The sequence below is a fragment of the Phyllostomus discolor genome, chromosome 2, assembly GCF_004126475.2.
Source record: "Phyllostomus discolor isolate MPI-MPIP mPhyDis1 chromosome 2, mPhyDis1.pri.v3, whole genome shotgun sequence".
NCBI lineage: Eukaryota > Metazoa > Chordata > Mammalia > Chiroptera > Phyllostomidae > Phyllostomus > Phyllostomus discolor.
This window is the reverse complement of record NC_040904.2, coordinates 53,564,796-53,580,513: the sequence shown is the minus strand read 5'-3', so window position 1 is coordinate 53,580,513 and position 15,718 is coordinate 53,564,796. Positions and strand designations below refer to the sequence as shown.

Here is a 15,718-nt window from a genome sequence, read left to right as displayed (position 1 = left end):
CCCTTTCAGCTCCGTTGGGTATGTACCCAGAGGTGGAATTGCTGGATCACAAGGTAATCCTGTTTAGCTTTTTGAGGAGCCACCAGACTGTTTTCCAGGAGTGAGAGAGAAAGGACAAGGCAAACCCTGTCACTGGGGGGCCAGACTGTTCTGTGGGCCTGCATAGCCGGCCCCTGGAGATGCTCCAAAACACCCAGGATTTTAGGGGGCATTCTGGCACGGTCATCAGGCCAAAAGGACCTTAAGTTACTGTTCTTTAGTGATTATGACTAAGTGTGCCCTGTGTCCGGGGTCATATAAAGCCGGGCAGCGAGTCCACAAGATGCACAGTACACTTTTTTATTATTATAGTTGTGAATTTTTTATTATTATACTTGTAGATCTGTTTTATTATTCCCCACACATCTTATCTATATATTTATTTATCCCTACAAATCCTAGCTGTGCATATACAGGGTAGGGGCAGTTGTTTGTATGAAAATAATACAATAATTAATAAATAGTAATACAAGAATATACTGTGTTTCATGTACTCACAATTACAAACCTACTTTTGCCCCACACTGTATTGTTTCATTATTCTCTATAAATCCTAGCTATATACATCTGAAAATAATGAAACTATATTTCTTAAAATAGAAGTAAGTCATAGGATTATTGAGTCAGGAAAGAATGAGCACACAGCCTTCCTGTCCACCTCTCTCTCCTGCAGTGCAGCGTGGGCGTCCACCCGGTCTGTGTCCCCACAGCCTCTGGGGAGCATCTGCATTGCAGCAGTGGTCCTGGTGTTTACTCCTGTCCCTTCTATGAAACGGTAAAGCTCTGAGGACAAGGACCTTGTTATAGTTGTCTGTTCTCCAGGGAGCTAACATGCGATAATACTTGAGTGAAGGAAAGAATGTACACATGAATGAATGAAGAAGCTAATGAATGGGGCAGTTACTCCACCACCAAATCTAGACAGAGCTGCACGAAAGCTACAGATCTCTGCAGAAAAGGATCCTTGTATTACCAAAAGCTCTGGAGAAGGAGGCTTGTTCTATGATGTTCTGTGCTCTGTAGAATGCTTCGGTTGAAAGAGCTGTTCTCCTCTGTCCCTCCTTCTGCATCTCTGGTTGTGCTCCATCTGTCCCAGTTGTGCATTGTCAGCTACTACATGCTTGTACTGAGTGACCACTGGTCAGTCAGCACAACAGCATCAGGGACATGCACACAGCCACCCACCATTTGGATTCCATGTCAGTTTCTGGGTATTTACTGTCCAGTCTAGGTGAACATTCCAGATGCTTCCTCTTCTTATGCACTCAACGCAGACACCCCACCACCCACTGGAGTGTGAAGGTCCTTCACGTTTCTTGTATATGCAGTGGTACAATGCTGCAGCATTCACGTGGGCTGTGAAAGCTATTATCGTAATGTATAATACATTATACATTAAACTATTAAACTATCATTATACAATGAAAACTATTTTTCATTGGGACTTGCAAACAAGGAAGATAGATAAACAGTATAAACTAAGAGAGTATATTATATTAGCTAATTAACTTTAGGAAAATATTAATTTTTTAAGAACCAACAAATGCTTATACAAATGTAAGTAATGTAAGGCTGAATGATAGAGGTTAGATTAGATTATTATTCTAACATTTGAAGGCTTTTTCGGTGAACTAACATTATACTATAATACCACATGAAGTACATTGAAGTTTTAGGTATTTCATCTTATGTAGGCCATAAGTCTTTTGGGGAAAAGTACATCATTTTGAGGGGAATTTTTCACATGTTATGAGGAGGAACCGACTGTAAAATGTCATCCTGTTGATGAAGATTCTCGACTCTGGCTGGATAGTGATTTTCACGCCTTCCCAAGATGCATATTCAGTGACTGGAGTAGAGCGTTGAGGAAGCAGACTGGCCACCTGTGTTGCAGAGCCATGCAATGAGAGGCAAGATCTTTCCCCTACTCAGTGCTAGAGTGTGAGCTGGGACGGAGACAGAATTGGAGCATCCACTTTGGGTGCAGCAAGGAAGCATGCTGGTCGGGAAGTCACAAAATTGTTTTATTGGACTGAGCAACACATATTTACTGAGCACCTGCCATGTTCCAGGACCGTGTAGGCACGTGGAATACAGCAGAGAGCCAAGCAGGCAGAGACTCGTGCCCTGGAGGAGCCTTCCATGCCCCAGTTATGCTGGGAACGGCAGGGAGGCCTGTAGGGGGAGCAGAGTGGGCAGTGGAAGCTGAGGTCAGGCAGGGAAGGGAGGGGGTCCTATAAAGCCTGTGCACCAGTGTGTGCTCCAAGCAAATGAGGTGATGCAAAGAGCAGAAGAAAACTTCAAAATGATCATCTTCGGAGAGATAAGAAAAAATAATTGTACACATAAAATAAAAATGGGATGCTAAAAAACAGTAAGATAAAAATGCACTTGGAAATTAATGACTTGATATAGAAATAAATTAATGGAAAGGCTACAAGATAAACTTGAAGAAGACACTCAGAAAATAAAACAGGAGAAGAGATAAAATATCTGAGAGCAAAGATGAGAAGATTCAAGGACATGTCCAGGAATTCCTGATCTAATGAGAGTCCTAGAAAAAGAGAACAGAGAATATGAAAAAAATGAATTATTAAAAAAAAATAATAGTATAATCAGTGGAAGAAGACAAACACCAAGGCACATCTTTGTTCAAAATCCGACAAGTTTCTGGGGGAGGAAACCATGTGGAACAGGGAAAGAACATCAGCCAATTGGAAGCTGGAAGGCCGTGCCACAACACCTTTAAAACTGTGTGACAGTTGGTGTAAAGCTACAGTTCTGTGCCCTGCCAAACTGGCAGACAAACGTGAGCACAGAATGCGCCTTAAACTTTTTGTCTCTGTACACCCTTTGTAATAAAATGACAAAAGGATGAGCTCCAGCAAAATGAGGGAATAAAGCAAGCAAGAAAAAAGATAAAGGAGTCCAGGGGGCAATTCCTGAGTTGATGGAGAAGCAAGTCTCAGCCCACCAGCTGTGCAGCAGCCTGGAGAGTAGCCAGCCCAGGCTAGGTGGAGGGGACCAGGTGGTGGCTCCAGAATGGAACTGATACCCAGTGCCTGCCTGTTCACTACTGAGAGGGGTGGTAGTAATGGGCACCTAGAAAACTAAGAAAACTTAAAGAAGAAGGCAACTATTAGCTCTAGGCAAAACAACAAAATATGTAAAAAAAAAAAAAAAAGTAACAGATTAGCTCAGTAGAGTGTACGGAACCGCTTCACAGGATGTGGAAACGTAGCTCAACACCCACATGGAAAACCAGTGGGGGGTGAGTCAGCACACAGGACCATACCCATGAAGAAGTTCTCCCGTGAGAAATCAGGCCTGCATTATACCTAAGCTGCTTTGTGACTTATGCTTGCTACATTACCTTTAAAGTTAACTTCCTGAAGTCTGTGCTAATTCCCCCAAAGATTGAAATGTAACCAGACCTGTTACTCTTGTCATTTCCTTGCATTTGCAACATGTTTTAATGAACTGAATTTATGAGTTTGGGTCATGGCAGCCCTAGGGTGCCTCCTTGTCTTAATCCTTATTTGTGTTTTATGATATATAGGAAGGTTATTTCTTAAGATTGCATTCAGAAACGGCAAATAGTAGATTTCACAGGCTTAACAACTACAATTGATTTTACAAACAAAAAAGGAGGAGATGTTGGGAACCACCCTGCCTGGTTTCAGGAGCTGTAACCCCCCCATGGCTAAGGCTGAGGGAGTTACCTTCGGACCATAAGCCACTGAGGAGACAAAGCTTATCTCTCCGGCAGGGGCACCACTTCTGCTCCTTTTACTTCATCCATAACTGGCCCCCAATGCTTGATCGGTTAGCCAATGACAGGTAAGATTCTCTAAGGGGGGAGCGACCTAAGACAGGCACAATCATAGGGAGCCCCCAGGGAAGGACTTGGGGGGCTATAGCAAAAGGGGGTGATGGACCCTGGCCCTTGGCTTTGACATAGCCTGAGTCTTCATCCTGTCTGTGAGAAGTCTCCTAATCTCTTGGTTGCCTTACTTCCCCTGCCCAACTTAAGTTTGAAACAATGACTTAAGCCTCAAACAATGCTGGTGGTGGGTGCCACCCTGTGCTGGAAAGAGCAGGTTCCCTAGGGCGATCAGGCCTAAGAAAGAATATGTAAAATCCTGTGAAACCTGCTTTGTTTAGGATGCTCTCAATTAAATGATAAGGGTCTAAGTGAGAAGTGAATTTGTTCCTCAAAGTTTTATGGCTCTTTAGCTATCTGACCCTAACTCAAAATGGGCCCTCAGAGTTCTGTTTGTTTGATTCTTACTGTCTGACAATGACTAATGAGCTTTACCTGTATTCCTGTGCAAATTGAACCCAATAAAAGCTTGTCAAGGCAAGGGTCAGGACACTCTCTCCTTGAGAGAGTGGCCGTGCCATCCCTTTTCCTCCACAGGACTCGGTAGTCCATGTGAATTTGTCTCGTGTCTCATCCATAGTGCTGCAGACACTGCGGGCCGGTGTCCGCATCAGTAGAGAGTAATATTTATGTGGTCATAGTAATGCAAACCCTGAATACTGATATAACCAGAATTTTGATGAGGAATGGAGGAAATAATAATAAGCAGAAAGATAAAATGTTAAAGGACCAAATCAAGAAGTAGCAGCACAGCATGGTATTAAGAAATGAGGAGGTAAATTCCAAAGAAAACTGGAAAGAATGGAACTGGTTGCCTCTGAGGAGTGGGCATCAGGGATTCGGCAGAGGGGCAGGGATGGTTATTTTCAGTTACAGCCTGGTGGTGCTGTTTTAGATGATAAACTGTGGACATTAATTTCTGGATATAAGAACTAGTTTTAAAAACAATTTTAGTTCTCTCCCTCTCTTTTTCCTTCCCTTCCCCTCTCTCTAAAAATAAATAAATAAAAATCTTTTTTTTAAAGAAATGACAGATTATGAAAGTATTTTCTTGAAAATGACAATTCAGGTTTTTTCTTAGATCATTGCATCGACATCCACTCTGTCCTATAAAAGCTTCCCAAAACTCATACTCACATGTCAGTAAGAAGAAAACATGGGTGGTGTAGGCCAAACAGGGCCTGGCTAGCTAGCTGGCCTTGTGTCTGCTCTCCCCCAGCCTCGCTGTTGGACAGTGTGTGCATGTGACCTTTTCTCCGAGCATCTCCGCCAATCCCGTTTATGCTGTGCTCTGTTAGCTTATGTTGACGACTTCTCGAGAATTGAAAGAATATCCAAAAATGACTTAAGTGCTTTGTTCCATTTTTTAAAGATGAGAAGAAGCTGGCTGGCTTTCATTTCCATGACCTATCTGCAGTCTTCAATCATGAAACACAACCAAGGAAATGAATATCCTTACTTCAAAAAAAGTGTAACCCTGTATGTGCAGATTGAGAGATTGTAACAGCCGACTACTTGGGATGGATGTTTTTACAAACTTTTGGTGCCATCTCTCACGTGTCTTAGTGTGCCCAACTCGTCCTGGGGGGCCACGATAGCAGTGCTAGAGGTTCTCGTCCCACCTTTGCGTGGACCATTGAAATTGCAGCATGTACCTCAGTGAGACTGAATTTTCTCACTTTTGTGATTGCTGCAAAGAGTTTGTTGTCATTCCTGCTATTCATACAGGCTGAGACTGTGTCTATTTTTTGGTGGCTATATTATGTAGAATTTCTATGTATAAATTCATGTAGAATTTATAAACCCCCGAAACAACGAAGATAATCCCACTGTTGCCTATCCCAGAGCTGCTGGGTCAGGATGACTGGTGAATGTTGCTATCCATTTGTTAATCACAGTATGCACGCTAAGTGCAAAGCAAAGAACTCCCAAACATCAGTGGCCCCCCCAACAAGTGGCTATTTCTTGCCTGCATCCCGGCCCAGGGCAGTTGGCTGGCTGTCCTGGGCAGTGCTCCTGGGAGCACTAACTCCTGTGTAGCTCGGTGTCTCCGAATACCCCCTTGTTTCCTCCACTGAATCTGCTCCCCGGAGCATGAAGAAAACTCCAAAAAGAACACACAGGAATCTAATGGCTGGGCCTGGAGGTGGGTATATCACTTCCAACCTACGTCTGTTACCTAGGACTTAGTCCCAGCACCCCAGCCTGGCTAAAAGGGAGGCTGGCTAACCTTGGCTTCCTGTGTGCCCAGGGAAAGAGGAAACAAAATTGGTGAGCTTGCCCCTGGTCTCTGCCACAGTTAGGTTAGAGAAAACCCAGTGGGTCAGAAGCCGGGAGGCCTGGCCTCTGCCGCTGGCTTGCCAGGTGGCTTTGAGTAAGTCATTCTAACCACTCTGGGTGGTTCCTTCCCATAAGGGTGCTGGTGTTGCCTGCCCCATGCCGGTGAGTGAGTTTGCATTGTTCCATAAATGTAGATGCTAGTAGCAGGAGTTGTGGCCTGCACTATTGTTTTAAAGCAAGGATCCCAGTGATTCCTTTAACTACGTTTGAACCCCTGTAACAGTAAGACCTTGGACTAGCTACAGCCTAGCTAGTAGCTGTGATCTCGAGCTCGCATTCTGGTGGAGGCATGGGTGATAAAGAATCTGTGGAGAAACAACATGGTCGTGTGACCTAATGCCACTGAAGGGACAGGCCTCTCTAGAAAGGTGACATGTGAGCTGAGACCTATGTGGTGAGGTAGAAACAGACAGGTGACTATCAGGGAGTAGAGTTGCCAAGCAGAGGAACCAGACTGTGCAAAGGCCCTGAGGTGGAAAACCAGTTTCTTGAACAGACAAATCACTGTATGGGAAGGAAAGATGAATTTTGAGAGGTGGTCAGGGGCCATGTCATGCAGGGCTTTAATCTCTCTGTGCCTCAGTTTCCTCACCTGCAAACCCAACTGGGCTAATAATATCAACTTTATAAGGTTGCTTGTAGGGGATAAAATGAAATAATGTGTGTAACGTGCTTAGAAAAATACCTGGTACCTGATATACATTACACAAGTGGACGACTACAAGTGAGGATTTTATTCCAAGTGCAATGGGAGACTCCTGGACAGTTTTCAGCAGGGGATGTAACCCAACCTCTACTGGTGCCTCTGGGCTGGGCTCGAGGTGGTTGGAGGTTTCCTCCCTCCTTCCAGACATGGAGGGTGAGGAGAGAAAGGGCTTTCTCTCTCTCCTTCCTTCCTTCCTTCCTCCTCCTCCCTCCTTCCCTCCCTTCTTTTCTCTTTTCTTTCTCGTTACTTTCCTTTTTTCTTTATTTCCTTTTTCTTTTCTTTCTTTCTTTCTTTTTTCCTTTCTTCTTTCGTTCTTGCTGGTCTTTCTTTCTTTCTTTCTTTCTTTCTTTCTTTCTTTCTCTTTCTCTTCTCTCTCTCTCTTTCTTTCTTCTCCCTTCCTTCCCTTTCTTTCTTTCTCTCTATCTCTATATCTCTTTATTGGGGGGGGTGAAATCCCCCCTCAAAGTTTAAAACATCATATGTTATTTCCACTAATCAATGTTTTGTTTTCCATACACTTATAAGATTCCATTTTTAAAAAGAAGAATCTTTAAATATATGCCAATAAGGTCTTATAACCTTCTGCTGTATCCCCCCTCTTGAAATATACCCAAGTATCTATTTATACATAAATGTTTCTGGATTCTGTTTGGGGTATATTTGAGATGGCTGTGCATGCCACACCTCTTGAACTTTATGTAAGTAGAATGTGCCCTGCATTTTAGAACATGCTTACTTTCTCCCAAATCTCTCTGTAGAAAAGGAAAATCTTCGAAGATTAAAACAATGGCTTTGAAACCACCATTTCTGCAGAAACCTACTCCTCCCTACAGAGGAAGCTGGCCTTGTGTTTGTATTTTGTTCATAGTATCCTGAAAAAACAAACCATCGGCTCAAAACAAGGTCCCCCATTTATTCTCTGGCAGGAGCTGCGGCACTGGCTTCAAGAGACTTGGCACCTTAGCCTGTGACAGTAAGGACATCCCAGGGGCTGTGGGGTGAGCTGAGGTCACTGTTGCAGCAATAGGCTTTGGCTCACACAGGACTTGGATGTCGATTAAAAAAAAACAAAACATGAACATAGAATTATTTTTCTACAAGCAGATAATGAATTCCCTGGTCAATATAATCTCACAAAACAGTAGCGTTGTCTAATTGCCACCAAAAAGCTTCTTAACTGAGTTTCTGCATTAAGTGTTAGCATTTCCAGAAGATTTGAAATATAAAGTTTCTCAGAAGATACATATCTTCCACTTTGTAAGGAATGACTTAGAAAGGAGAGTGGCCTTCTGGAACTCTGCTGCCAGGCAGGGTTAAGAGCTCTTAGAACTGCAAGAGTGGGGCCCTTGCCTCCTCATCCAGAATTTGTACAAAGAGGCTGGTTTTCCACTTAGCTCCTGATGATTCATGCACTGAACAAACCTTGATGATGTACCTAGAGACCACCCATTGTCCAGAGGCTGGGATGCAACAGGGAACAAGGCAGAAGGGATGCTTTCCTCCTAGATGAAAGAAAACCTGACAGTGAGTAAGTGGGCTGAGCCATCTGGCCCTCAGAGATCCGAGAGGCAGGCTGCCAACCTTGCACAGCCCATCTTGGGAGGCGGAGTAGGGGTCTGGGAATGCCTCCAGGAAGAGGTGACAGTGAAACTGAGGCCCGAACGTGAGTGAGGGAAGGGCAGGCATGGGAAAGTATGCCAGGCAGAAGGAATAGCTTGTGAAGACCCTGTGTGTTTTGCTTTTATTTTTATATCTCCTCTTCTTCACCTAGAACATTCACGAATGCCCAGGTTGCAGAGTGATACAGCATTATCCCATTTTCATTAATTTTTAAAACACACAAAAACACAATATACTTTGCATGGATACACATATGTGTACATAAAAGTATTTTGATTGCTGTGGAAGGAAATCCATTACAGTTGTGACAGCAGTTGCTTCTGAGAAAGGAAGGAGAAAGAGGACAAAGAAAACCTCATTTTTACATGAAAATTTTAATTTATTTTATTAACAGAGACTTTCAAAACATGTTGACAAAACGTTAACAATAATCAGTTCTGGATTGTTGGTGCCCAGGTGTTTGTTATGTTGTTCTATATATCTGTGTATATTTCTGTATTTTCAAAATATTCTTAACACTCCAGCCAAAGTGGATCAGTGGGTTGGGAGTCATCCACAAACCAAAAGGCCACCAGTTCAGTTCCTCATTCCTCAGAGCAGGTGTTTAGGTTGCAGGTTCGGTCTGGGTCAGGGCGCCTATAGAAGGCAACCAACCAATGTTTCTCTCTCGCATCAATGTTTCTCTCCCTCTCTCCACACCCCTTCCCTTCTCTCTAAAATCAAAAATAAAAATAAAAAAGTAATTAAACATACATCATTAACAAAGAAAAATCAAGGATATAGACAGTAAATTCTTTAAGTGGAAGGGTCGTCTTCAGAGAACATGCTTTCCAAAGTCCTTCAGAGTGTCAGTACAGGGACTGTCAGCAAATTCACATCACACGGCACCAGTCGGGCTTGGTGACTCACAGGGGTGAGAAGAACAGCTGTGTGTCACAGTGAAGTGCTGCAGTGTGCTTCTCACTTGCTATAGAATTTCTCTTTGGCCTTTAGAGCAAGGTGGCATTTGTCTCTGGTTACAGCAGACCCATAGCTCTCCTCTGCCAGCTTCTTCAGAAGAGGGTTTTCTGGGGTTGTTGGGGATCATCATGTGTTCAAAATTGCAATGATGTAATCCAGTTTCTATTGCCAAATATACTGTGTCTCATTCCCAGAGAAGCTTCACATTTTCATTCCAAGGGGACCAAGCAAAGAACTCCTGAGAAGGAGTGATTTATCCCAGTGGGGGGGATGAGTACCCAAAGCCAGACTACAGGATGAATCAACAGAATTTTCTTAGTGTCAAAGAACTGAGAACTTGGCAATGAATCGAGACTGTGCCGCCCTGTGCCCCTCCTTGTTGCAGTCATCTGAAGACCTCAGGAGAGTCTCCCTCACTCCTCGTAAATTTTAGCTCCTGGCTCACTCTCATTGTCTTCAACATTCTTCCCTGTCATTAGTCATAGTAATTTCAATATCTGCGTGGATGATCCTTTTGAGTCTTTAACCTTGTCTCCTCCAAAGAGCTTATCCTTCATTCCTCAGCCATCCATCCCATTGTCATTATCCTCGTCTCCACCACAATCTAGTTGTTACTGTCCTCACCCCACTGCCTCCTGATTTCTATCCTTACCCAGCTGGAATTCTGTGGTCCATCTTTATGGCCATTCCCCTGCCTACACCCTCAACTCTCTTGGCCCTCCCTTCTTCCATAGTCCTTACTTAGCTAACACCCCTCTTTCCTGGCCCCCAACCTACCACTGCTTAAATCCAACTCTGCCTGCTCCTCACCCCCACCTAGGGAGCCAAATGTGGCATGACAGCCCTATATTTTCCTAGTCCCTTTAACCACCTTCTCCTCTATTCTCAAACTCCCAAAGCTGTCCTCACATCCACTCTCACTGCTGATGACTTTGTTTAAAAAGAAATCAGAAGAGCCCTGGCTGGTGTGGCTCAGTGGACTGAGTGCCGGCCTGTGAACCAAAGGGTTACGGTTTCGATTCCCAGTCAGGACACGTACCTGTGTGGATAGCCAGGTCCCCAGTAGGGGGCACATGAGAGGCAACCACACATTGATGTTTCTCTCCCTCTCTTTCTCCCTCCCTTCCCCCACTCTGAAAGTAAATGAATAAAACCTTAAAAAAAAAAAGAAGTCAGGAGAAAATTTTCATATGGCATCACAGCCTCACCTACTAACCTGCTTGTATCTGCCTTCCCTCCTCTCATGCTACTGAGGCGCCTCCTCTCTGTGCCTGAGATCGCATCTCCCTGTGCCCGCTCAGCATTTCAGCAGCAGTTCTCCCTCTGTCCTGCTTCGTCAGGTTGCCCCCTCTACACAACTGTTTCTGTTGGTTGCAAACATGCTTTAATATAGCCCATCGTAAACTCCTGTCTTGACCTCACATCCCCTTCCAGTAACCCCCATATTACTCTATCCTTCCAGCAAACTCCCTGAAAGGTTTGTCTCTATTATTATCACCAGTTCCTCTCACTGCATTTTCACTTTGATCCTTCTCTTACTGGGCTTTGTCCCTGTGCTCCACAAACATGTCTTGGTCAGAGTAACCCGTGGCCTGTGGTTGCTAAATCCAGGGATCATTTCTCAGTCCTCACCTTCCTCTGGACTCGCCTCACTTGGGTTCCAGGTACCACCTTCTGGTTGCCTTCTCCTTACTGATTCAGTCTGTTGTGGTTTGCCCTCACCTTGAAGAGCTGATGACACTGGAGTGAGTGCCCCAGGGCTCTGTGCTTAGGCCTCATTCCCCACACCCCCTTGTTAGAAATCTAACTCATCTCTGCTCACAGCTTTGAGTTACTTTCCATAATGTTTATCAATACATTTGTACCAATAGTCATTATTCATGCAAGACAATCCAAATTAAATTAATTTAGCTCAAAATGTTTTCCTTGGCTGGGAATTTTTCAATGATTCATAGAAAGCTTATTTATATTTAAGGTTACAGGTGGTATCGTATTTTCCACAATAGAGACGGCATGCAACAAAACAAGAAAACAAGGAAGTTCTACAACAGATATCTCATGAGAATGTTTCAAATGTAATTGCATTTACTGCTATCAATTTCTTAGACTGTGGCTTTGGAACTTCTGGTATTTACACCATTAAGATAAGCTCCTAGAAGTATCTTGAAATAATTAAAAATAGATTTTCTTATGACCCAGTGATTCTACTTCTGGGGATTTATCTGAAGAAACCCAAAATACTTAATTTGAAAGAACATATGCACCCCTATGTTCATTGCAGTGTATTTACAATAGCCAAGCTATGGAAGCAACCTAAGTGCCTATCCATAGATGAGTGGGCAACAAAACTATGGTACATATATACAGTGGAATATTAGTCAGCCTTAAAGAAGGAAATCCTAACTTTTGAGACAGCATGGATGGACCTAGAGGGTATGAAGTTCAGTGAAATAAGTCAGTCAGAGGAAAGCTAAATACCATACAATTTACTCAATGTGGAATCTAAAAACAAATAAGCAAAATTGAAACACTCCTAGACACAGAGAGAAAAGTGGTAGTTACCAGAGGAGAGGGGGCTGAGGGACCAAGTGAAAGAGGTGAAGGAGATTAAAGAAGTACAAACTGGCAGTTACAAAAATAGTCATGTAAAGTACAGCATAGGGAATATAGTCAATAATATTGCAATAACTATGTATGGTGCCAGGTGGGTACTGGGAAATATTGGAGGGAACACTTTGTAAAGTATAGTTTGTCTAACCACTATGCTGTACACCTAAAACCAATACAAATGAAATTGAAAGAAAAAAAAATAACCTCCTAAATACCTAGCATGCAACCATGGCAAAACCAAAACATTCCCCTTCTTGTGAGTACTCCATACTGTTCCTCCACTGGAATGGGTATGTGACTGACACAAGGTTTAAATAGCACTGAAACATTTCCTCTTACCGTAAAAGAAAAAAATCAGGGCACTGAATCACCAACATGGGGAAGCTGTACTTATGGTAGAGCCTCTACTGACTCCTGAGTCTGTGATAGTTAATTACATGAATATAAACCAACCAGTGTTGCTTGTGGGTTGTGTGTGTATGTGTGTATGTGTTTTAAAATCACTGACCTTTGTCATCTGTAAGGTTTTACAGAATGAATTTTTATGCTATTCAGTGGGGACCTAATCTAGTTGAAAAGGTGAAATAAATACGATTGGACTTTATGATTAAACTACTTTAATGAATAAGTTAAAAGACAGTGTGAACTGGGAAAAGAAATGGGGCTTTTTTAAGAACTCTGCCAAATGCTTCTGCAAGCCGTTTTTTCCTACCTATTCAGGAAACAAGGAGGGAAGCGTCCTAAAAAACCATATGGGGAAATTATGGTGAAGAAGGTTTTATAAGAAAATGAAGACTCATCTTTTTCATCAGAGCACTGTGTTTCAGGGCTACCTGGTATACAAAGTTTTCACCTAGAAAACAAACAAAAACTTGGGGACTTTAAGAAGAGAATGGCCAACTATTACTGAGTTAATGTAACCAGTATTCATAGTTGACCTGGATTTCTCAGTACCCAAAGTGAATTATCTGTAAATTAGTTGCACAATTGTCAAATAATCCCTGCAGTTTTAACTTGTTAGAGTTAAAACAAGAGTTAAATTGAGACTTGTTAGAGTCTCGATCCATAAGCCCTGCATTGAGATCATCCCATTGTATTATTTGTGAGAAATGACTTTTCAGATGTTTCTTTGCCACACGGCATCTCTGGAAACGTTGGTGTTTCACAGTGTGCAAATGTGCACTAATGTCCTATCAGGACTGGTGTTCTTTCTAAGCAATGCCATAAATTAATAAGGCTGTCCAATATTTTGAAGCTTTGCTGAGATAAATTCCCCAAGGATAACTCTGTACCCTAGAGAATTGTGGAATTTGTCAAAGATGATACTTATATTTTATTAAGAGTAGCTTTTCCAGCTTAGTTCAGGTTTGAGAGAAGAGAAAGTACCATCTTGGATGTTATGCTTTTATCTGCTCACTTTAGTAACTGACTGAATATGAAGGCCTCAGGCAGTTCTCATGGCACGGTTTTCCAACTGGGCTTTTTTTTGGCAGGTTCCCAAGGGGAAAGTTGTGGTTCTCAATTTCCGGTTCATAGACCTGGAGAGCGACAGCCTGTGCCGCTACGACTTCGTGGATGTGTACAGTGGCCACAGCAACGGCCAGCGCATCGGGCGCTTCTGTGGCACATTCCGGCCCGCAGCCCTGGTGTCCAGTGGCAACAAGATGATGGTGCAGATGATTTCCGACGCTAACACAGCTGGGAATGGCTTCATGGCCGCGTTCTCGGCTGCCGAACCGAATGAAAGAGGTATTGTTTCCACATCCTGGCAACAATGGCGGTAAGGGTGGCTCATGGCTCCTGAAGGCCTGCTGGGTGGCAGGCACTGTTCTAGGCACTTGTATTTCTCCTTAACTTAAAGTTTAAGAGAAGTTTTTCTCAACAGAGAGCCACTAAAGCACCAAGAGATCATAAAAAATCAGTTCTTTTTTTAGAAGTTCATATATATCCTTTTAAATGTTCAACTATAAAAATTCAGAGAGTAAAAATATGATGTTTGCATACACATATACACATGCAGATATATAGAAACATGGCCCATCACCTGATCCTAGTCCCCTCTTAGAAACTGCGATGGCTGATGGTTCCCATACCTTTCCTTTCTGTGTTTATATATATATGTATATATACATGCATATACATGCATGAACATATATACATATATGTTTATAGACACACACACTCTTGCAACAGCCTTTTAAAAATGTAAGTGGGATCATACATTCATATTAACAACTTTTTCTATTCATTTAACACTATGTGTTGTGATGTTTTCGTGTCAGTGCATGTGAGCTCCCAAGGATAGAAACCTCTACTCTTGAAAGTTAACTGCAGAAGGCAAGATCTATTGGGTTTGCAGCCTTCTGCCTGGGGGCACTCCCTAATCTGCCCTTGCTTCAGCCGATAGTGCAACAGTACTGGTCTGGGCTATCAGAGCACAGAACGTGTGGCTGACAGAGCAGCCAGATTGTTTGGGAGGAAATCCTGGCTGGGAACTACAGAGGAATCGAGGCGCAAAGTATACGCACAAAGCCCACCCTAATCTTTGTCTGGCAGCTGAATCTACATATGTGGGGGAGAGCTCAGCTGGCCTGGCGCAAAAGCACCAGCTGGAAGATGAGAGAACTGACAGACACTACAGCTGCTGCCCACTGCCAGAAAGACACATTTTGAGCTTGGGTCTAGCCAAGTTATGTGCCAGCTAGAGCAAAAATTACTTTTCATAGGAACACGACTGAATCTAGAGTCTCTATAATGTATCATTCATAATGTCTACTATCCAATCATGTTATGAAACCAGAAAATGTGTCTATATTCAAGAAAAAAAAGCAGTCATGAAAATCTGACCCTAAGACAACTCAGATGTTGCAATTAGCAAATAGCACTTTAAAGCAGCTATTAGAAATATGTTTAAAACTTAAAGGGAAATATATGTATAATAAATAAACAGACAGAATATCAGAAGAGAAACAGCAACTATAAAAAAGAATAAAATGGTAATTCTAGAACTGAAAGACACTGAATTTGAAATTTTAAAATTTACCTTGTGGGTTTACAAGCAGATTGGAGATGACAGAAGAGTCACTGAATTTGAATAGAAATGATCTAATCTGAAGAACCAGGAGGGAAAATATTAACAAGGAAGAGCCACCAAGACCAGTGAGACAACATCAAGTGGTCTTACACAGGTGCAATTTGTATCCCAGAGAATAAGAGAGTAATAATAGTGCAGAAAAAATATCTGAAGAAATAATGGCTTGAAGCTACCAAAATTAGGGAAGCACATTACCTTATAGACCAAGATCAACACACCCCAAATAGGATAAATAAAAATGAAGCCACATGTAGGTATAGGCATATCAAAATTAAATTCCAGAGACCTAATGATAAAGAGAAAATCTTAAAATCAATCAGATAAAAACAGAATTGCACACAAGGGAAAGATGGTGTGAATTATGACTTTCTTTTCATCAGAAACAGTGGCGCCCGGAGGCAGTGGAGCAGCACTTTTAAAGTGCTGGAGTGAAGCTGTCAATCTAGAATTTTATAGCGAGTCTTCA

At 42.6% G+C, this 15,718-nt stretch overlaps 1 protein-coding gene across 1 annotated transcript in view; it reads left to right on the top strand.

Moving 5' to 3' along the window:
* Positions 1-15,718, top strand: part of PCOLCE2 (procollagen C-endopeptidase enhancer 2) — a 68,966-nt gene that overhangs the window by 20,352 nt on the left and 32,896 nt on the right. The window contains exon 3 of the mRNA XM_028504652.2: positions 13,652-13,907. Coding sequence (XP_028360453.1) covers positions 13,652-13,907 — 256 coding nt within the window. The remainder of the gene's footprint in view (positions 1-13,651; positions 13,908-15,718) is intronic.